Source organism: Danio aesculapii, chromosome 8 (assembly GCF_903798145.1).
Source record: "Danio aesculapii chromosome 8, fDanAes4.1, whole genome shotgun sequence".
NCBI lineage: Eukaryota > Metazoa > Chordata > Actinopteri > Cypriniformes > Danionidae > Danio > Danio aesculapii.
Genome location: NC_079442.1, coordinates 14164269 through 14188418, shown reverse-complemented (window position 1 = coordinate 14188418; position 24150 = coordinate 14164269). Strand labels below are relative to the sequence as shown.

General features: G+C 35.6%; 1 protein-coding gene across 1 annotated transcript in view; it reads right to left on the bottom strand.

The window, feature by feature from the left end:
* The window catches only part of si:dkeyp-14d3.1 (transmembrane protein 132C), a 556433-nt gene that overhangs the window by 12964 nt on the left and 519319 nt on the right, over positions 1–24150 (bottom strand). The window contains exon 8 of the mRNA XM_056463261.1: positions 14618–14809. Coding sequence (XP_056319236.1) covers positions 14618–14809 — 192 coding nt within the window. The remainder of the gene's footprint in view (positions 1–14617; positions 14810–24150) is intronic.

Below are 24150 nucleotides of genomic sequence, written 5' to 3'. Positions count from 1 at the left end.
TGCTAAATGTATAAAGAAACTTTTAGTGCTCAGAGAATAAAGTGCTGGAGTAAATTGGACGTCTATTAAACGTCTATTTAACACAGGGATGTGCACAATTATTCAATTAATCAAACACATCAGTTGACGATCAAGGATGAAAACGATGATCGATTGGTTCTAAAATTCAATTCCCTTTATTCTTTCTGATTGGTTATGCTGTTATTTAGGCGGTAGTTTTAATTTGATTGGTTATGGCGGCAGAGAGTTGCGGTCTAGAGGCAAGGCCTGAGCGCAGATCCAGTGTAGGGGGTCACACACCAGAGGCGCCACGGCCCACGCAGCGTCATGCATTTCAGAATTCTAAACGTATGTTTCTATCAGGGTACACAGCGGTGCCCAACCACGACGGACATTTCATATTTATGCCGCGCCTCAGAGCGCCATCTGAATAGTTTAATTTTAAATACCATGTGTCATGTGCGCACCTTGTCTCGACACTCTTTTCGCCGAGGACTACGGTATGAGTGATGTTTCACCGGATGACACCAAAATCGAAAGCTACTTGGGAGCCATGCATCTCTCTAAACACAAATCCTTTATTGTGGTGCAAAGTAAATGATTGTCGATTTGCAAGGTTAAGCACCCTTGCCCAGTGATACCTGGCTGTACCTGCAACTTCTGTGCCTGCTGAGCGGGTTTTTTCCACCGCCGGTCTAATTGTAAATAGACTTTGCACTCGGTTTTCATCAGAGCATGTAGACCGACTGATCTTTTTGAATAAAAATATGTAGTCCTTCCTTATGTTAAGTTTTATTAGCCATGCATGGTAAAATATTCAGGCTGTTTTTGTTTTAAGCAGCATAGTTAATTTAGGCTGGCTTTATTTTATTTACCTCCACCAACTGATCTTTTTGAAAGAAATTTTATTTTACCTAATCTTTAAGTTTTATAGCTGTGGTAAAAAAAAATATTCAGGCATTTTTATTTGAAGTTTACGCAGCCAAATTATGCTAGCTTTTAATTTTAGTTAGGCTATGTGCTACTTAACAGTCGTTTGGTTAAGTTTTGGTGAAACTGATTTTTGCGAACCTTATACAAAGAAAAAAAACTAAAAGAAAAAAAAAAAACTTTTTTGATCCACATCTGTTGTGATGTTGCTTGAGTAAAATATTGTTTTGGTAAAAATGTCAGTTGAATAAAATAACTATAATGCAAAGTTTTTTATTGTCGTTGTCTACATAATAGAAAAAGATAGGTTATAGTTTTTAAAACAGATCCAAAATATTTATAGAAATAATAAGACACATATTGAAGGGGATAATACTGTAAAATAACTTTGGTTTCTTTTTTTCTACGAGGCTTCAGTTGCCGTTGTTTTAAAGCGCCCTGTAACGGAAGAACCGCATGCACTACTTTGTGGTTGGCATGTAGTTCAAGCTCATATGCATTTTGAGTAGATAAACACAATTTGTAATATAACATTTTCATGTTGTGTCTCGGCTTTATAATTAATTTTATTTACAATGCGTCATATAGAAAACCTACATGCCTCACGTCAGTGGCGGTTCTAGTTTAAATGGCACCCTGGGCAAACCACCTGATTTTAGATATGTACTTAGAAATAAAAAATAAGAATTATTATTATTAATTAGTATTAATGAATGTTATACAATTATTATTCTAAATATAATAACAGAAATCAATCCTACATGTAGCCTAACTGGAAAAATTTAAAGACAAAACTGGATTGATGTGCTAAGAAATGTTTTGCTTGAATATTAAAGACAATTCTATAGAATACAAAAAAAATATCTTTTATGTAATTATCTGTTGTCTTAGACTCGACTCATGGCTAAGAATTAATGTTATTAAGTCTTACCTCCCTGATTCATCATCTCTACTCTCTGCTTCATAGCCATATAGACAAAATAAGATCTTCATCATATTATAACTTTAGTTTTTTCGACTTGCAAACCTCGCTGTGTGCCGACACCTCTGCATAAAAGTTACTCCGGTTTCACAGGACATAAGCATTGTGTATTTTATCAGCGTGCGTGTAAGCAACCGGTGCAGAGCAGCGCATGATTTCGGCTGGCAGTGCGCACGGTATTTTTTAAGACTCAAGCGAACAGTGCGTGCGGCACCGCGTTTGATTTGAGTTGAATATGAAACACTTTGAAGAGATTTGTCTGAAACAGTACGACTGTACAGACATCTTTATGATCCGTGATCATAGAGATAACCTAATGATCAATAATTCTTGGCTACAAATTGCAACAGCCGGGGGAAAGTGGAAATTTTTTGTTAAAAGGTTTGGAAAAACCTGAAGGATAAGTTTGTTAAAACCAAAAGAGGCCATGGCAAAAGTGGAGACCCGGAGACACAATTACAGAAATATGTTTTCCACCATTCATAGGGTTAACACTGATTTATATATTTATATATTTTTTGTGCGCGATTTTAGTTTGTTTTTACCACTGTTGTTTCGGTTGCGCATAGAGAATAACAAACTTGCGCATGCAAAATACGCCAAATGTAAATGGCCTCTAACGTTTTTATTCAGGGATTGCTACTTTAAATGAATACACTTGCATAAAGGAAATCGTATCTCAAAGCTTTTACTTGCCCATGGCTAAATATGCCACTGCTTACACTTCTTTAAATGTTTACTGTGTTAACCAATATTGATGGTGATTTTTAATAACCCAACAGCTTTGATTGAATTTTTTTCTAATTCCTGTCATAGTTTTATCAACACCATTTTACATAACCCTAACCCTAACCACCATATTACCTTACAGAATTGTAAAATCCATACACGCCTAGCTGGAGATTTTGTTGCCTTTAGTCAAGCTTCTTATGAGAAGCTTCTTATAAATTGATAAAATTAAAATGATTCATTATAGTGTATTTTGAGAGTTGCATGTCCTATGAATTTTGTATAGACTTGAAAAGTTAAAGTAATTCCCACTTAATCTTAATCCTGACATCTCATTTTTAACAAGTTTGATTGATTTATTTTTTACTTTTTGACTTTGGAGTTTCACAATTGTGAGAAACATAGTTAACTCTGAGAATTTGGAGTGTTTCTGAGACTCTGGCTTTTATTGTTTTTTCTTATTTTATTTGACAATTTTATTAAAAGCAAAATGAAAATGAAAAGTCTTTATGTGATAATAATTAAATGATATAAAAAAAAGATAAAAATATCGGCTGATTTAAATAAAAATAACACGATTTACACGATGCACTAGCTGAATTGCTACCAGTACAGCATGTTCCAAAGCAGTCATTTATGGGGTTCCATTTCAGCTGTGGACATTGTAAGCTCATTTTGCACGGTGCAAACCATCTGCATGTTGTCAGTTCATTTTCAATAGAAGAGCTGTGGCAGACTACAGATCAGGGACGACACACCATGAAAGATAACCGTTACAGCTTGTTGTTCACGTGTGTGGAAAAGTGGCTCTACACATGAGACATGGCTTACAGACTATACTGCATGCTGTGTAAAATGCCCTACAGATGATCCTGCCTTTGTAGGAAATAGGCAGCTTAATAGGTTTTAGAACAGAGGCATTTAGTTTAGTTTAAACTTTATTGTGCATTCTGCTTTATTTTTACAGATCAGATTTTTTTTCTATAACACTTGTGACAAATCCATCCACACAAATAATTAAAGAATGATAAATTAAATAAGTTTAAATGACAAACGCAACCTCTACCATTCCTTACACACAGTGCTCAGAACATATAAGTACTCCCCTCACAAATCTATCTTTTTAAATTGATATTTTGAATAGGAAGCTATATAATATTATATTTGTGCATATACATTAAATTAGTCAGCTTATTCAGATTTTATGTAATATATAAACCTTAATTAAAAAACAAATACCCCTATGACTGGTTTTGCCGTCCAAGGTCACATAATCTTATATTTTCATCAAACAGTAAAGATTTATTTATTTATTTATTTATTTATTTATTTATTTATTTATTTATTTTCATAAGCATTTCTTTTGGCAAGATAAATTTTATGGCTGCATCCTGATGGAAGCATTTCAAACAGTGAGCTTGTACTGCTGTTGTGTTTTTCAAATACAACCATAATAAAATCAACAGATGTGCAATTGTAACGAGATTAAACCAGCATATAGCCTGTTCATATGCTTATTTTTGAAGCATAAAACTCCAATCAACGCAGCAAGACATGAACTACACTACAAAAAGAGATTAGTTACTTAAAGCGAGTAAACCAATTGCCTTAAAAGCAACAAGTTGACTTTACAAAAATGAAGTACACCCATTACAACTTGGAACTGTTAAATTGACTTAATTTTATAATTACGCTAATTGTACTTACTTTTATAAAGTCACCTAATCCCTTTTTACAGTGTCAGACTATTTTCTGTTCTCAAATAATTACTGTAATTATCACAATTTACATATTTGGTGCTTCATTAAGTCTATACAATCTACAAGTATAGCCTGTATTGAATTTAGAAGACACACTGGAGTGTGGAAGAGCAGATTTATTTTACTGTATGTCATCTTGATAGATGCAGAAAAGCTGGGAAACTACTTTTATTTAAAAAAGTGGCAATGGGTTTACATATTGACTTCCAGGATTGACTACTGTAATGCACTCTTTGTTGGTTTACCTGCTAAATTAATCAAACGGCTGCAGTATATTCAAAACTCAGCAGCGCGCATTCTCACACGCACTCCACCACGGCAGCACAGTACTGGTGTGCTTGATAGCTTGCATTGGCTCCCAGTTCAGCCCCGAATCATTTTTAAAACACTCACACTTGCATATAAAGCTTTACATGGTATAGCTCCTTCCTATATCTCTGACATTGTCTCTCAGTACACACCTTCTCGTTCCCTGCGGTCTGCTGATACTCTCACCCTTCAACAGTCCCCCTGTAGACTAAAATCAATGGGGGAGAGAGCCTACTCTGTTACTGCACCTAGGGTATGGAATGCTCACGCTTATTCTGTAAGAAATGCTTCCACACTAGCTAGTTTTAAGAAGACGCTAAAAACTCATCTTTTTAAGAATGCATTTTTACATTCTTGATTATTCTGTTTATATTTTAGAACTTGTGTGTATTGTGTTTTATTGCATGTTTGATTTCTCTGTTATTCTAGCGCTTTGGGTCTTAGAAAAGCGCATTATAAATAAAATTTATTATTATTATTATTACATATATTATTTTTGTAAAGTCAACTTGTTGCTTTTAAGGCAATTGGTTTACTCGCTTAAAGTAACTAATCCCTTTTTACACTGTGTAAAGCAAACACGGCAACGCAGTGACGCAGTAGGTAGTGCTGTCGCCTCACAGCAAGAAGGTCGCTGGTTCGAGCCTCGGCTGGGTCAGTTGGCATTTCTGTGTGGAGTTGGAATGTTCTCCCTGTGTTTGCGTGGGTTTCCTCCGGGCGCTCCGGTTTCCCCCACAGTCCAAAGACATGCGGTACAGGTGAATTGGGTAAGCTAAATTGTCCGTAGTGTATGAGTGTGAATAAGTGTGTGTGTGGATGTTTCCCAGAGATGGGTTGCGGCTGGAAGGGCATCCGCTGCGTAAAACATGCTGGATAAGTTGGTGCTTCATTCCACTGTAGCGACCCCGGATTAATAAAGGTACTAATCCGAAAAGAAAATGAATGAATGAATGAATGAATGAATGATAATGCAAACACACACACAAAAACACAACACAAGATCATGTCAATACAGAATATCTTTGTGCTTTTTTTATTATTATATGCTTGTGTTGGCTTATCTCTGCTTTCTCTTAAACTCATTTGGCCTGATAATGCTCTGTTTACACATATTGCAGCATAAAAACACTGCAGTGCAGTTTGTATGCAAGTCCAGACAGAAATCGGCTGAATAATAATAAAAATAAAAAAGTTAGGTTGCCAATCATGTGTTTGGAGCAAAAACCAACATTTGGTGAATCTCTAATCGCGATGACTTGATTTTCATGAAAGCACCTACATTTCAAGCACCTCTGGCTTTGAATGTATTGTCACACCTGGTTCTGCAGGAATTCACGGGCTGTTAAAGCGTCTGAAATAGACAACTTAAGAATTGAGCTAACAGCGCTGCTTCTGCTGAACTGAAGTGTGTCATATTGATTAAGACTGTCAACTGGAAGATAATTATTATGAGTCCAGGTACTGAGGCTGTGCACATTCTCCACCTCCACCGAGTCTATTACCAAAAGCCATAATTAAGCATGACAGCTGTAACCATGGGCAACCACTTTCATCGCAGGGTTATACATCACACTTGTGCAACAAATGACCACTATTGATGGTTTTCAGTCACGAGTCCTGTGCGGAGACAATGGGCCGTAATGGCAGCTTACACTGGCATCTCCATAGAAACTCTGCACAAGCCAGCCAAATTTTCTTCTTCTTCAAGCTACACATATTTGGATCACATATCAGCGAAACAAAATCTTAAATAGAGATATGCTGTATGAACAAAAATCGTACATTTTAGGCACCTAAAAATGTAGTACAATCAAACACAGCTGGACTTAAATGGACATGTTAAATCATCTCAAGGATGATCAGAAGAAATGGACAGCACTTGAGTTAAATATATGAGTGTGACAGCAAATGGTCTGACTATTTAGGACCATGTGATATTTCATTTTTAATAAATCTGCAAATATGTCAACAATTCTGTGCATTACTGTCAATATGGAGTGTGTGCAGTTTATTTTTGCAAAAATACTTCAGCAATATAGCCCCAGCCTTGTGCTGTGTTCCCGTTATTTTTCTGATGAGTGCTTCAGCAATCTACACTTGTACAACGATTTGTCTGCCGCTTGTTAAAGTAAGGATCAGAAAAGGCTATTGATGTGTGGGACTTTGTTAGAGCTTGACAGGGACATTACAGTACACAGTTCATGGATCAGTTTCTTCCTCCATTTCACAAGTGTAAGTAAGTGTGATTAAAATGTTTGCCTCCTTGTTTTCTCTAGCTTGCAAATTATGTATTTAATTGTGTTTTGTTACTTGTAACCGCTTCATGCTGCTTGTTGTATATCTATTTAACTCTTTATATTGTCATATCGCCTTGAAAACGTGACGTGTGCTGCTTTGTTTATGGATTTAAATGCGTTTGTGAGCTCACAATCCACTGCCGTTTGTCATTGCTATGGCCACCGTCAGCTGTTCCTACACACGTGCGGTGGTCAAGTTTCAAAACAGTTCAGCTTTTGCCACTGTGTGGATTAATACTGAATGTGTGTCATGGTTAAGAATAGAGCAATATGTTGGTGTTAAACGGCATTGCTTTAATGCACTCCTGCATTGGGCTCACTCATACACTCTGCACTCTGACTACTTCAATAGGAAAGGAGGGGGTGTGGGTTTGGGAACAAATTAATCGCTCAAATAATCATATGGGAGCCATTGGAATAATTAGGTAAAAATAAATGCATATTATAAGACAATAAAAGTGTTTTTTGACCTTGCATATTGTTGGAGACCCCCAAAATCAAATTATGACCCTTTTTAATGCATAACAGGGGCTCTTTAATAAGGGAAAAAAATAACTTAGCAAATGGCTGCAATATAACAAAGAGTGAAAAACTGAAGGGCGTCTGAATACTTTCCGTACCCACCGTACACCCACTGCCATATTTCAGTCATTAACCCTTTTGGACTTTGCATTTATCAATGAATATCACATGCCAGGTCCTGCTGTCCATGATATTGTCATCAAATCAAACAGTTGTATGCTTTTGACTGTTGTAATTTGAAAAATATCCACAACCCTGAAATAACATTTTCAGTGGTTTTATTGACAGTTATTGGTTTGTTTGACAATATATCATATCATTTATAGTGAAAAGAAGGATTTAATTTACAATAAAAATGATTGCAGAATTGAAAGCTTTAAAATAAATATTAAAAACAGTGGCTTCTAATAATGTGCCATTTATAAATCAGAAACCTCAAAATCAAACTTAAAATGTTATATTGTTCAGTTTTGAATTATTGATTTTTCACTTCAGAAGAAACTTCTAGTAAAGATCAACAATTTGTATTTTATTTTTCATTTCAAGTTGGTATTTTCAGTACAGCTGTGATTTGAGTTGTGGATTGAAGGATCTTGACATTTTTATTATTTTTATTTGACTTCATTTATTGAAGCCTTAAGAACAGAGACAGTTTTGCTGAAACTTGGGGCATAATTCAAGTCTGAAGGGATTAAAAACTGTCAATTTCAGAGCTCCAATTTGGTGTTTACATCAATCTTATGAAGAATCTTTCAGTGATGGTGGAATATATTCTTTTTTATTTGGTGTCTGTTTCTTTTACTTAGATTTTCTGTTAGGGAACTTTTATTCTTTTACTTCTACTATTTATACTTTGACTTTACATTTTAATGCATACTTTAACTGCACTGAACTGCAAATTAGAAAATAAAACTGTAAAAAAAAATACAGGCAGATACTTTAGTATGGATCTATAATGCTGCTGTTTGGCAGAAATCCACACATCCATTTCTCCTTTCTGACTTTTTTTCTCTGAAGCTATTCTGTAAATGCATGTCTTCCTGTTCTTCGTGTATCCTATTGTACAACAACTATCCAGAACTTTGGCTAAAAAAACTAGATCACACAACTTGTGGACTTGGTGGACATCGGGAAATTGTGTTTTGCCAGCCAGTTGGGCACCAGATGGCGTGACATCCTGTGAAAGCTATCAATAAAGAAACACTCTTGAGGAGTTATAGAAAGTGAGGATTGAGTTTTGAGGAATATTTTTTATATATTTATATAATGTTATATATTTACTGGTTGTGAGTGCAAGTAGAACAACATCCTGGAAAAATGCACAAAAATATTTTGATTTCTAAAAATATCTTTTAAAGTAATTTTTTAAATTATATTCTGACTAATTAATGACAGTTTGTGGTGATTTGCAATCATTCATTAGTTTATGTGAATTGAAGTGTGTGTTTTCCATATGACCTGATTTTAAATAAATGTAGACTTACAGTGTAATTGTTTTGATTCTCCAAATGAAACAAAATAGTTATCTTAAATATTTTTACATAAGTAATGAAGCAAATAGACTAGTTATTTGTTCCCCAGACTCAATGAACTAATTCATCAAAATATGGTTGAGGAATTGTATTGGTCTATTCATTTTCCAAATCTTAAAAATGTAAATATATATATATACAATAATGAAGAGCTCAGATACAAAAGACACCTGTCAGACTGTCAGTGAATGGCAGAGAGACATCCCCTTTTTGCCCAGTAGGCCTACCTTGTGTTTTATTTGCTAAATTAAGCTATTTTTAAAAAGATAAATATAATGTATAAAACTTTACATTATTTATATTACTTCATATTACCTATGCGTCTGATCAGCTTTTTACATTAATGGACAATGCACAGATATTGATGTTTCATAATGTTTTACACTACATTATTTATTATTTATGTCTATAGTTTACAATGTTTGCACTGTTTACATTTCTCTACTTACATTAAATGCATGATATGTTATTGATTAATGCACTTGACAGATTTCATTAATTTTCATTTTTCCCTGGTTTATCACAGCGGAATGAACAGCCACTTACTTGACAGAGTTATGTAGTTTTATTTTAGGTGGTTTGTGTAATGTGTTTTATGTTTGGTAAAATAATTTCTAATTGCATCTTTAGTGATTTTCAAATAAATACACTGTCTTGTTCCAATAGGTGGATTTAGAGGGTTCTGCATAAAAAGCACAAGTGGATTTAGCTGGTTTTGACGCAAAAGAAAAAATACCTTGTTAAAAACAAAGAATTGTCTAAAGTGACCTTTTTAAAAAAAAGGTATTTTATTTAGCTAATAACCTTATCATTACATATAAAAAGAAAATTCTGAACCTAATAACAGGAGCCTGATAGAAAATGCTCATTTACAAGAAAAGAGGTCTGATGGATTTAGAGGGTTTTGCATCTGAATTCTTCATATATTTACACATTTATTTAAGTAAAACGCAGTCCATGGCTTTTACTTCATCATAAAATTTTATCTAAGTATAAATGTTTGGTACCAATTTCAACATCATAGCAAATATATATTTGATTGTTTTAATTATTTAAATATTTACATTTATATATTACAGATTAAAGGGACAGTTCAACCAAAAATGAAAATTGTGCTATCATTTACTCCCCTTCAGTTGTTTCAACCTTTATGAGTTTCTTTCTTCTGTTCAACACAAAAGAAGATATGAAAAATTTATTCATATTCATTCACATTCAGGATGAAAAATGTTGGAAACCTGTAACCATTGACCTTCCATACTATTTGCTTTTCCTACTATGGAAGTCAATGGTTACAGGTCTTCAGCTTTTTCTTTTTTTTTTTCAAAATATCTTAATTCGTGTTGAACAGAAGAAAGAAACTCATACAGTAGGTTTTGAACTACTTGAGGGTGAGTAAATTTTCATTTTTGAGTGAACATTTAATATAGCATCACACACTCGCACACTGCTATTTGTTGTCCTGTGGTTTAGCTTATGCTCAGATGCAAATAAAAGAAAACAGATACAGAAATGGATGTATTTTAAACATGCTTAATATGAAAAGCATGGCAATCACACGACTCAAGTATATACTAAATATTGTAGTTGATTGTAAAGTTGGCTGATTTAGGGGGTTTGGTTGTAGGTTTCATGTCCACAAAAAATGAAAAAGCATGAAACCCTTACACTTGTAACGGTTAACAGTTAAACCTGTGACTAACAGAATTCGGTGTAGTTTCACTTCACATTTTACACTGCTCATTAAGCCAGGGTCAACCATTAATACTGGCTATTCCTATGCTGACAATTCACACTATACAATCCTAAACTCTCGCTTATACACTTCATTTGCGTATTTGTGCTGTCAGTGTCATTTATTTGATGGATGCAGTACATGCCTCTTGTACGTAAGGATATAGGCATCAACGTGCATTTGACAAGTTTATTTTCTTCATGAATGGACTAAAAAGAATGAAACGGTCTCTTCTTCACTCCAGTTGACACATATTCTGTCACCATCTGACAGTTACTGAAAGGATTGTTTATATACAGCATGGGTTTTTTTGTGACTGTCCAAGAACATAAATATGAGGCACATGATTGGCTATCTGTTGCTAAGCATCTAGCTATAGTACCGCACTGTGACACTGCATAGATTCACTTTGTTTTAACAGTGCAAACACAGTGTTTCATAACTCTGGGCAAAATGTTCTTTTAAATTACAGGTGTGAAGTTACTCGGGGGTTAAAAGCAGTGTTTAGAACAACACAACCACAGTATAAAACCCCTGTAGATTCTTCTTCAATGATACTCAAAGTCACTAACTTTTTCTCTGATTTGTTGGCTTTTATAAGATTATTACTATTATAACACACTTTCTTAAACCAATTATGCTTAATAAGCCAACAATGCATGTAAATATGTTAACAGTTTTCTTTTATCGGAGTAAGCATAAATTGCTTAAGCATAAACTAATCATTACAGCTAGATTTTTACCATTTACATTGATTTTGCCAGCATGTAAATGCATTAACTTGTCAGTTTATTGAAGTGTGCATGTGTGATATATGATAGGAAATGCATCCTTACTGCAGATTTAAGTCATACAGACAGAGAAATTGATTTGCAGTAAGATAGAAAGGAATTTATCGTACCACAGAAGATGCTTTCATGACCCAAAACAATTTTAAAAAGTATTATGGTATGACATTTCTTCAGTTTTTAATGTTTTTATGCATATAAAAAAAATAACAGATTAAAGCTGCAATTCAGAACTTTTTTTATGTCTAAAAATCATTCAAAGTGAATTTTTTAGTGATTTTTGAGTGAATTTTAGCCTGATTCACAATGATAAGCTTGTAATAATGGTTTCTATGTTATTGTACAGTGATATGTGGGCTTGCTGCCATTCATCTTTGCACCATTATGTCAAACCTGTATACATATAGAAGAGTCCTGGCTACTAAGCTTTATCACAAGCAAGTATTGTGTAGAGTAGGAATGGGTAAACTCAGTCTTAAAGATCACTAGACGGCTATAGAGACAGGGGTGTTTGATTTAGTGTTGGAGCTAAACTCTGCAGTACACCAGCCCTCCAGGACTGAGTTTGGCCATTCCTGGTGTGGAGCTGTTTTCTGACAGTATATAATGAATTCCGACAGGAATACATCGTGTAGGATTAAATCATACTTTTCTTTGTATGAAATTCAAATGTTATAACATTCAGACTTTAGAGAAACTGAAAGCTACAGGACAGGTAATGGTGATACACATTAAATGCAGTCACTCAATGCGGACGTTGTTATATTACAATCCCCTAGGTCCTTCAATTATCTTTGGAACATAAATTAAAATATTTTAGATGAAATCTGAAGGCTTCCTCATCCTCCATAGACAGTAAGGTTCTCTTCAGTGGTTCAACTGAAATATTATCAATCTACGAGAATAGTTCAGTGTGCGTATAAAAAAAGAATAATGACTCTATTCAACAGTTTCTTTTCTCAGTGTCAGTATAGGGTGTGCGTTCATGAGAGAGCTGTGCTCTTCATGTGCATCATACTTGGTCGTGCAGCTAACAAATTACATGTTATGCTGGAGGAAGGATGACACAATGGCTGAAGTACTTCTGTTAGACAGGTAATGTTAAGTTTTAAAACTATTTTAGTCACGCAAAGCTGATGTAGATTGTGTTGTATTATGAATGGGTTATATGCACAGAAGTGTTGTTCAGCCACTGAAATCTTTTAGTGAAAGATTGATGTGACTATTTTCATTTACATAAGGGACCTTATGCGACTTAAGGGACTATATACAGCATCCATAATATAGATTTTTATTTAGTTTAACAACAAAACATCAGTAAATAGCACTGAAAGAGGGGGGTTTCATGACCTTTTAAATATCAGTTTCTTTGCAAATCCTGTTCTGTGTACATGATAATACTTGTTAATATTGAGACATATATTATTGATGACACATTTCTGTCTAAATGGCTTCCAAAAGCAGATTTTGCATTATATGAACCCTTTAACAAACTATTTCATTTACTATGGATTTTATGTAATTTTGCTCACATGGCTTATCAGATGATGTCATTAAGCTTAAGCAATTAAGCAATTGGTGTTCAGCCATTGATGATCATGATTTCAAGGATGGACAGATCTGTTTTTCACAACAAACATGAGCACACGCAGTAATATCAGATCAAATTATCCAGATATTTTAATCCAATTTCAATCTGAACTTGTTTAAAGAACCAAAATAGCCAGAGATCGGTTATCACAATTAAAAGATCCAGGATCTGCCAAATCATCTTAGATCATTTAAATGAGGTACAAAGAATAGACTACAACTTTCAACACTCAGAGTTAGATTGAAGTTAGTTAGATTGAACTTAGTTCGGTCACTACAATGTAAAAAATTATTTTGCATTTCAGTTTTTTCAACATGATTTTGCAAGTTGAAACAACAGAGTTGGTAATTCAACTTAACCTGGTATGTTTTTGCTGCCTCAACTAGTCTGTAATAGAGTGTTTGTCGACTCAACTTAAAAACATGCTGAACCAGCATCTTTTAAGTTGCGCCTCATACTTCCAATCCAGCAGGTGGCGGAATATGCACCATCAAGTCAGTTTGCTAACTGCCAGTTAAACACCAGAAGAAATCAGACACATGGGATATTTTTCACCAGATTTTTAATTAATAAAACAATTCCCTGACTAATCTAGTACAGGTATTTTTATATAAAGTTTAATGGATCGCCCATTTATATAAAGTAGAAGATATTCTAGAAAATGACTAAAAGTAATTAATTTAAATGTACTTTCTCATTTTAAAGGTTGTTTCCAGAGAGCATTTCCCAGAGTATTTCCATTCATAAACAACAGTAGTCAAATATTTAAGAACAAATATTTACAATAATTTACCCAAATTTGATTTTATCATTCTAAAGGTTAGGCTAAAGGACTAACGGTAGATAAAGTGAGAATCTTTGAATCTGATTCAGTCTGGCTCAATTTAATTGAATCAAGTGATTCGAATCTTCAAGATCCGATTCCTTGAAATGAGCTATTAAATCCCCGATCAATCTTTTAACATAGGTTGATCCCCGACAACTACAACCAATCAACGAATTCTTAGGATTCACTAAGACTGCTAACTTGCTAATGTAAGTTGACCTATTAAAACTAAACTTTGCAACTTGAAATAAGTAGTTGGGTCAATTATTTAACTCTGTCAACTAAATATTTTAAGTTGAGAAAACTTAGAGAATTAGGTCAATACAACTTTACTGAGTCAATGCAACAAGATGACTTAACTAAGTTAAATTAAGTGAACAAATATTTTTTATAGTGTACCGGGAAACAAATATTTATTACTGAGGTCTTGTATATTCAGTTTACTTGCAATGCCAGGTTATTGGTTTTCATGCAAACCAAGACCACAGATTATTTCATTAAGCTTTAAGATTATTTATTTAGGATTATTTCATTAAGATTTCATTAAGATTGTGAGTAATCAGCATATTGGCGTGTTGAAAACGTACTATTATGAACTCTGAATGTCTCAAAGTACCTGTTTAGGACTGCTGAGCACTTCCTGTGTGGTTGCTGTGGCACTGATGGCTCGGTTGCTTCCTGTGCTGAGCTGAAGGTTGAGTGTGAGACCACTGACCAACTGCAGGCCCAGTTCAGTGATGGTCACTCGATCATCCACAACCCCCACCGTCTTCTCTGCCAGGATGGAGTCTGACAACGGTGACAGAACCTGGAGTAGAGCAAACACACACACACACAGAAAAAAATACATTATTAAATACAAACATCATAAGCAATCTGGGTTGTTGGATACAGCTCTGCCCACAGGGACGACCTCCAATTACAGACAGAAATATCAAAAACACTGAGCTGTAACCCTATCTAGTGATTGATGCAATAAAAAGGTGTTACAGACAGTCTCCTGCCTGCCCACACTTTCACTGCAGACGAGCACATATTAGGTATCTGGTCTCAAAGCAGAAAAACTAAATAAATCCAGATGACTAACACCTCCGCAGACACATGCTTCTTGCAATGTAAGCCAACTTTCATGGAGAATGAAAAAATAACTGGGCTGCAGAAAAGGTAACAACTTACAGTAGTATTAGCTGTGTTCAGCATTACCAAAAAAAAAAAAAAAGACTGGCACTTGCAATAATGGTAGGGTGATGACGATACTATAACATACAATATGAGCCAATGACTAAGAAAAGCTAAATCAAATGTGGCAAGTTTTTAGAATTTACCTGTTGTATTCAGACTAGTTTCATGTGATTTGAAAAACTAAAAACTTTTTAAAAATAATGAATGTTTTAATAACAGTTGTTACTTTTAATTAATTAATACACTACATTTTCTTATCATCATGAATGCATTTAGTTTACACATCCTAGTTATATTAACAAAATTTTTCTAATCGTTTTTTTAATTATTATTGTACGTACGTGGCCATATTTATTATTGTGTGCGGGATTTTCAGAGCCAAAATTCAGTAATTTTAAGAAGAGTCTGCAGATTTTTTTTACTCATCATACACTGCTCAAAAATGTAACTCCAAGTCAATCAAACTGCACACTTAGGGACCAATCCAATGAATGCGCTTTTTGTGTTTTAGCCGCTTGTTGCGCCTCGTGTTTTTGCTCTTGCGTGCTGTGCGCTCGCAGTTGAAAAAAGTAAACTCTGAGTGGAAAAAGCATGTTACGTCAGTCGCGTCTGTTTCATTCTCCAATCAAATGAAAACAGAGGCGGGGTTTCCGCTGAGGTGACAGCAGTGTTTGTGTTGGCAAGACAACTACTGAAACTTTTGAAGATGGAGGAGAGATTTGTGGTTTCTGTTTGGAGTTATCCAGAGATGTATGACTTCACAAATCTTGAATATTACAATACTATTAAATATTAAAATTATATTAATATCAACAGCAACACTCGCGCACAATACGCAGCTGATTCAGCTGATTTTTGTCAACAAAAAAGGCAGTGAGGGGTGCCTCACATTTTTGAAACGTGTTCGGTGTGATCGGCCCTTAAGAAAACAACACTGATTGACAATCAATCTCACATGCTGTTGTGCAGATGGAATAAACAACAGGTTTGAGTCTACAACCCACACAAGTGGCTCAAGTAATGCAGCTCATCCTGGATGGCACATCAATGCAAGCTGTGGCAAGAAGGTTTGCTGTGTCTGTCAGTGTAGTGTCCAGAGCATGGAGGCACTACCAGGATAGAGGCCAGTACTTCAGGAGACGTGGAGGAGGCCGTAGGAGGGCAACAACCCAGCAGCAGGACTGCTACCCTTGTGCAAGGTGGAACAAGAGGAACACTGCCAGAGCCCAATAAAAAGGACTTCCAGCAGGCCACAAATGTGCATGTGTCTGCTTAAACGGTCAGAAACAGATTCCATGAGGGTGATATGGGGGCCCACACTTGGCTTTTGCCAAGATTGACAAATTTGCCACTGGTGCCTCGTGCTCTTCACCGATGACAGCAGGTTCTCGCTGAGCACATTTGATAAAGTCTGGAGATGCCGTGGAGAACATTCTGCAGCATGAACGGTTTGTCAGTGGGTCAGTAATAATGTGGGGTGGTATTTCTTTGGAGGGCCGGACAGCCCTTCATCTGCTCACCAAAGGTAGCCTGACTGCCATTAGGTATTGAGATGAGATCCTCAGACCCCTTGTGAGACGGCGGTGCGGTTGGCACCGGTCTGAAAGGAGATCCCTCAGGGGACCATCTCAGGAGAGGAGGAGGCCACCTCTTCAGGAGCAAACCCAGGAAATGTAGGGAGATCATACACACACAACTAAGCCACATTTTGACTTGTTTTAAGGACATTACATCAAAGTTTGTTCAGCCTGTAGTGTGTTTTTCCACTTCAATTTTGAGTGTGACTCCAAATCCAGACCTCCATGGGTTAATAAACTTAATTTCCATTGATAATTATTGTGAGATTTAGTTGTCAGCACATTCAACTATGTAAAGAACAAATTATTTTATAAGAATATTTCATTCTCTCAGATCCAGGATATTATTTTAGTGTTCCCTTTACTTTTTGAGCAGTGTGGGTTGAACTGAAACTGAAACACCAGCCAATTTAGTGTTGATAGGTTTCATGGCTAAATTTAACCAGCCTGGTAGCCAATCTTCATTGATTTCACATTCCACCTGTGGCAGAGTGTGAAGGATTAATTAGCAGAGTAATAACACAGTTTTACGTAAAATATTCCAATGCACACAACATTATGCAAATCATAATTCAAAAGAAGACAAATTGTTGGTGCACGTCTTGCATCAACATCTGTTAAATTAAGTGTGCACTTCAGCTCTCCTGTTACCACCAAAACTGTTTGACGTGAGCTCCACAGGGTCAATATACATGGCCGGGCTGCTATAGCCAAACCTTTTGTCACTCATCCCAATGCCAAACGTTGGTTTCAATGGCTTCAAAAATCTTGGGCTGTGGTCAATGTGAAACATGTAGTGTTCTCTGATGAGTCCACATTCTTTTCCACTGGGAGAGTTACGGTGTGGTGAAACCCCAAAGACGCGTACCACTCAGACTGTTGCATGCCCAGAGTGAAGCATGGACGGTGGTCATAGATCAGTGATGGTTTGGACTGCAATATCATGGCATTCCATAGACCCAATACTTGTGCTAGAGAGTTACTGCCAAGGACTACCGAACCATTCTGGAGGACCATGTGCACCCAATGGTTGAAGGCAGTGTCGTGTATCAGGATGATAATGCATAAATACACATAGCAAAACTGTTGACAGAGTGGTTTGATGAACATGAAAGTGAAGTTGAACATCTCCTATGGCCTGCACAGTCAGCAGAGCTAAATATTATTGAGCCACTTTCCACGTTTTGGAGGAGCCAATTTCTCCAGGAAACATTTTCCTCCACCAACATCACATAGTGACCAGGATACTATTCTGCAAGAAGAATGGCTCAGAATCCCTTTGGCCACTGGGCAGGACTTGTATCTGTCATTCCCTAGATGAATTGATGCTGTATTGGCTGTTAAAGGAGGCCCAACACCATACTAAGGATTTTTTGTAGTCTAAAACCAGGCATTTCAGTTTCATTTTCCAATATCTCTTATAGCAAATATATAAACCATAGCTTCTAGAGTAGAAGTGTGACTACACATATTTGTAGGGCTGCATAATTAAATTGAAATTGCAATTATCATGCACATCTTGTCAGGGAAGCACGGCTCTGTGATTAGTAGTAACTATCCTCCGAAAGCCTCCTGCACAGAAACTACAAATACACAGCAAAGAAGAGACTCAGTAAATCAAACAAGGCATAGAATATAATGCTTTAATTCTATTAATACGGCTAATAATAATTCACTAAGAAGCAATGCAAACCGATATCAAATCTCAGAATGATTATCTTTCATTTCAGAATTGCACCATTTAAATCATCCACAATATTTTGCCTAGATTGTCAGAGAACTATGGCTTTCTGTAGTAAACGCTGCATCCATCTGAAAGCAGCAGCTGGATATTTAATACTAACTCAACCAGCTTAACTGACAAAATGCACATAAAATCACCTTCGATTAATCGTGCAGCCTTACATATTTACACTGGACATATTTGCTAAAGGTCTTTTGGTTTGATTTGCATATGTACTTAATGAGTCCATTACTGCATGTGTGAAACTCTCTGTGTGGAATATAATTTTAAGCTGTGAGTTCCCTTCAAGATATGACACTATCACTTATCTCAATACTTTGATGATGTGAACACAAGTGAAAAATAAATGAATGCAAGACAAGCTTTCCATTAATATGAGCTTCAAACTAAATTATAACCTGCGAGGCTTGCTGTCAGAGCTGCTTAATGCGCTTGAGAGGTGCTGCACAACTTACATTTTTTTAACTGTATGCTTGTCTGTCAATCCTACACATTCTTATGACAATTTATAATGGATTTAGTACTTTTTGTATTTGTATAATCTCATTTGTACATTAGTGTACGATCTGCTCATATCCCATTGAGAGTTGTGTTAGTGGTGGGCCTTGGTAAATGTTAAGTATTACATTGCCACATAAAGCAAAATCCTGACCTCAAGTGAGTCTACTTTTAACTTTATAGGCTTCAGTAAAGTGTGTGCCAGCATGCATATGGTGTACAATAATACCAATTTCTTACAAAAATATTTAGGTATCTCATTCTGCATTCAAGTCTAGCTCTCCAAATCTTGAATGTGAATGTTACGGCTCAGTATCTGTGCCTGTGTTTTTGTTTTGTTTTGTTTTTTCTCTCTCTCTCGCACTCTTTCTCTCTCTCTCTCTCTCTCTCTCTCTCTCTCTCTCTCTCTCTCTCTCTCTCTCTCTACCTGTCATCTCTTTAGGTCCACCCAGTTTCAGCTCCCCATTGGCTAAGCTAGATGCCAGTCATCATTACCACTACAATGACATCATCGATGACCAATCACAAGCGGACTTCCCCACTTAAAACAAAGCCGGCGTGGCGGAACGCTAGCTTGCTTTTTGCTTGCTTACTGTTGTGTGTGTGTTTGCTGGATTGCTTGACAGTTTCTTGTGGTATGTGTGTTGTAATCAGTTGTGCTGAAATCTATCTTTAAAAGAGTCTTCTAATTATGTTTTCCTTCTGATCACCAGTTCCACAACATCAATCCCTACTGAAAAAACAGCCTAAACCAGCCTAGGCTGGTTGGCTGGTTTTAGCTGGTCAACCAGGCTGGTTTTAGAGGAGTTTTGGTCACTTCCAGGCTGGTTTTCAGCCATTTCCAGCCTAGTCTTAGCTGGTCAGGCTGGGAGATGACCAGCTAAAACCAGCTTGACCAGCCTAGCCAGGTTGGGAGCCCAGCCAAAACCAGCTATGTCCAGCTTAAACCAGGCTGGTCAAGCTGGTTTTAGCTGGTTTTAACTGGTCATTTTCCAGCCTGACCAGCTAAGACCAGGCTGGAAATGGCTGGAAACTAGCCTGGAAGTGGCCAAAACCCCTCTAAAACCAGACTTGTCAACCAGCTAAAACCAGCCAACCAGCTTAGGCTGGTTTAAGCTGTTTTTTTCAGTAGGGATGGGATTCAAGGACAGGGTAGATGTCACGTGACTACACATAGGAGATGCAAATGTATTACACACAAGTTGTACACAAATGTAGTACACACTAGTTTAGAAGTGTGCGTCACTCATTGTAATTTTTGTTTACGTTTTTGGTTAGTAGTATAGTTTAGACCGGGCGTGAAAATGCTGAAAACTTTTATTTTTCTTTCTTTTATTAGATAGTATAGAGATTGTGGGTTCTAGTTAGAGTTGTGTCTTGTTATATTATTTTCTTTCCTTTGGCGCCGCTTTTGTTCCTCTTTCCCTCTATTACAACCATTAATTTATTTTTGTTTTCTTAATTTTGTATGTACTGTTTATCATTTACTCACTTTGTAAAAAAACTCACTTATTTTGGCATAGTTTGGTTGTTTGTCTGCTCAATTGCCACCACCATTCACAAAAAGGGTCATCAATTTTAAATGAGAAAATTCCAATAGAGCAACAGCATATCATAAGTCTATAAAATAAACTATTAAAAGTGCTGATGATTGTGATAGTAAGTGTTGTATTGTCGTCTTTCAGGTTGTATCTCAGCTTTAATGTGCTTTTTAAATAAATAAATAAAAAAAAACAGCTGTTTTTTCGCGACAGCAATAACATCCAATGGACAGCCGATCGCTTTCACTCCAAAATGGCGGAATCCGGGGCTGCTGCTGTTGCGGTGGAACGTTCTATTGAGTGTCGCCTCTTGGTCATTCTAAGCTCTTTGTCTTAAATAATCATAACAGTGAACTTTTTTCAAACAATAACAAAAAAACTTCACTTATCTTGACAAACTTAATATCATACATCACATGACAGTTAAGGGGTTAAATTAGAGATGTGATTTCGTTATTATAATAATATAATGCATAAATATTCAAGGGATCATGTTTATTATAAAGTGATAAACTCTCAAATGAAAATAATGGGTAACTTTAACAACAACATGAGTCACATGAGTTTATGTGTGAATAACGGCTACCTTAATTAGTTGTTTGTACATGTTGTTAACTAATGTATTGTTTAACATTTAAGTTTAAGCTAAATGTAACCGACATGAACTCATGAGCTGTTCATGTATGATTATGTCATGACTTTACTTGGAGGGGCACATCAACTTTAACTCATTCTTAACTACTAATGAACTCCTGTGTTTAAACTGTTGATGTTGACAGAACACTTTTCTATTGTCATTCAGTGTAAATGCACTAGGCGCATGTGCAGGAGTTCATGAGTAGTTAAGAATAGGTTAATGATAATGTGCCCCTCCAAGTAAAGTCATGATATACTGTAATCAAACATTAACATGTCATGAGTTCATGATGGTTAAATTAAGCATAAACTTAAGCAGTAAATAGTACATGAATTAACACTCAATCTTGTACTAATAAGTAATAAAGGTTGCCATTATTCACACATGAGCTCATGTGTTAAATGTTAAAGTTAGTTCGTGATTATCACATGCAATAACTCCTCATTTGTGCATAAAGTCATGTTAAGTTTACATATTAACACATCATTATTTATGTACTGTTATTGTAAAGTGTTACTAAATAATGTAATGGTGGTTTCACACTGTCAGCATGTGACTAAAGACAGCACAGGCCTTTTTTACTCAATGATTTACTTCTGGATCTCTGACAGTAAACTGATGGCTTGTTTTTTATGGCTTACTCTGAGCACTCTTGCTACTAACATGAAGGATAAATGGATTTGGAATGTTCGTGTTGTTGCATCCAGAAAAGACAGCTTTTAGCTGCTGTAACATGAGTGACACCAGTTTAGATGCCGACATACTCAACATCATAGTGTGCATTAGAAGTCCACAAGTGAGAAATACAGAAAACTGTGATTCCCCAAGAAATTTCATTATATGCACAAATCTATCCAGCTAATTGAGTTAAGCTAATTAATTAAGCTAAAAACTCACTTATTAGGCTTTTTAACTGAAAACTGTGAATGAACCACTTTTGTGCAATGCTGTGATTTCTAATGCTGTGTCCTTATTAAAAAAAGGAATTAATAAATCAATAAAAACACTAATCTGACTGAAAGCATTTTAACTTGTTATTCGTATCTCTATAGACATCATTTACTGCTTACTGTTTGTGTTATGTTGCTATGATAATTGTTTAGTAAAATATCATAGCCTTTGCTCAGGTTTTAACATTTATTATTATGATAATTATTATCTTTTTTTAAACACCACGCTGTGACTTGTTTTGCTACACTGTAAAAAATCTGTTAATTACCAGTTATTTATTTATTTATTTATCAGTTTTCCATTTATTTAAGGTTGTGAATTTCATTGTGGAAGCTTGATCTCTGCTTTGTCAACTTTTGATGTTAAAATTCAACTCTACAATTTAACTAAGTGACTTCTATTCACATTTTAGTAGTTTGAAACAAAATAATATATTACAAGCAATAATATATAGAGAAATAAGTCTGTAAAATAACAGAAAATGTACTGGCAGTTTAGTACAAGGGTTTTGTACCGTAATATACAACACCAAACCAGACGATATACTCACTTTAAACTATTAAAAATGTTAATAAAAGTCACATTTACCAGTTTTTCAAGGTGTAAAGTTGTTGGAAGAAAAGTTGTTGGTCCCATAATGAAATTCAAGAGCATTTAATCCAACACAATCTCACGGCAATTCGTAACTTTTTGATTTAGTGGCTAATTCGTATGAATTCGTACGATCTAATTCGTTCAATTTAGTAAGATTTGCTCATCCGCCAATGACGGTTGGGTTTAGGGGTGGGGTTAGGGGCCAAGCCTCCTTTTTAAAATCGTACAATTTCGTACGACTAAACTTGTAAGAATTCGTACGAATTAGCCACTAAACTGTCAAAACATAAAATATTTACATTTTCTCGTGAGATCAGGCTGTTTAATCGAAAAATTCAAATATCAATGAAAGAAAAAAAAAAACAAAGCACACGAATTACAAAATACAGAAAACTGCTAATTTATTGATTTGTTTAACAGTGTATATGAAAAATATCAGATTATCATCCTCCACTTGTTTCAAACATGTTTAAGTTTCATTCTTCTGCTGAACCAAAAGAAAGATAAACTGAAGATTTTTGGAAAGTAGTGCCATTGACTCCCATTAATAGCATGTTTTGTCCCTACTTTAAATGCCAATGGCTGCTTTTTCCCAACATTCTTCAGAATATTTTGGTTTCTGTTCAAGAAAAGAAAGTAATTCATAATTAGTATTATTATAACCTTTATTTTTACCAGGAGAGACAAATTGAGATTAAAAATGACTTTTACAAGAGTGTCCTGGCCAAGATTAGGCAGTATACATGTCACAAGGGTCTAACAAAAAAACAATTACCAGTTAACATGAATCACACATTGACAGACTATTCAAAACGTCTACAAGCCTGTGTTTCAATTTCTAAGTAATATATATCGCACAGGAACACACAGTAAATAAATATCCTTTTTTACAAATTACATAAAAGTGTAGACCCTTTTGAGTTTAAGTAAATGGTAAGGAAATTTTAATTAATTCATTTTTGGCTTAGTCCCTTTATTAATCTGATGTCACCACAGCGGAATGAACCACCAACTTATCCAGAATATGTTTGATGCAGCAGATGCCCTTCCATCTGCAACCCATCACTGGGAAACATCCATACACACTCACTCACTATGGACAATTTTAACTTCACCTATACTGCATGTCTTTAGACTTGTGTGGGAAACCGGAGCACCCGGAGGAAACCCACGTAAACACAGGAAGAACATACAAGTTCCACACAGAAATGCCAACTGACCCAACTGAGGCTCAAACCAGCGACCTTTTTGCTGTGAGGCGACAGTGCTACCCACTGCGTCACCATGTCACGCAGGAAATTTTAATTTTTCAGTGAATTGTTTCCATTTAAGAGACTCATCGACCATGACATGTTATAAAGGTTTGCATGAATTGTCTCCACTTATGTTTGGATTACATATATTAGCAGAAAAATACAGACATAC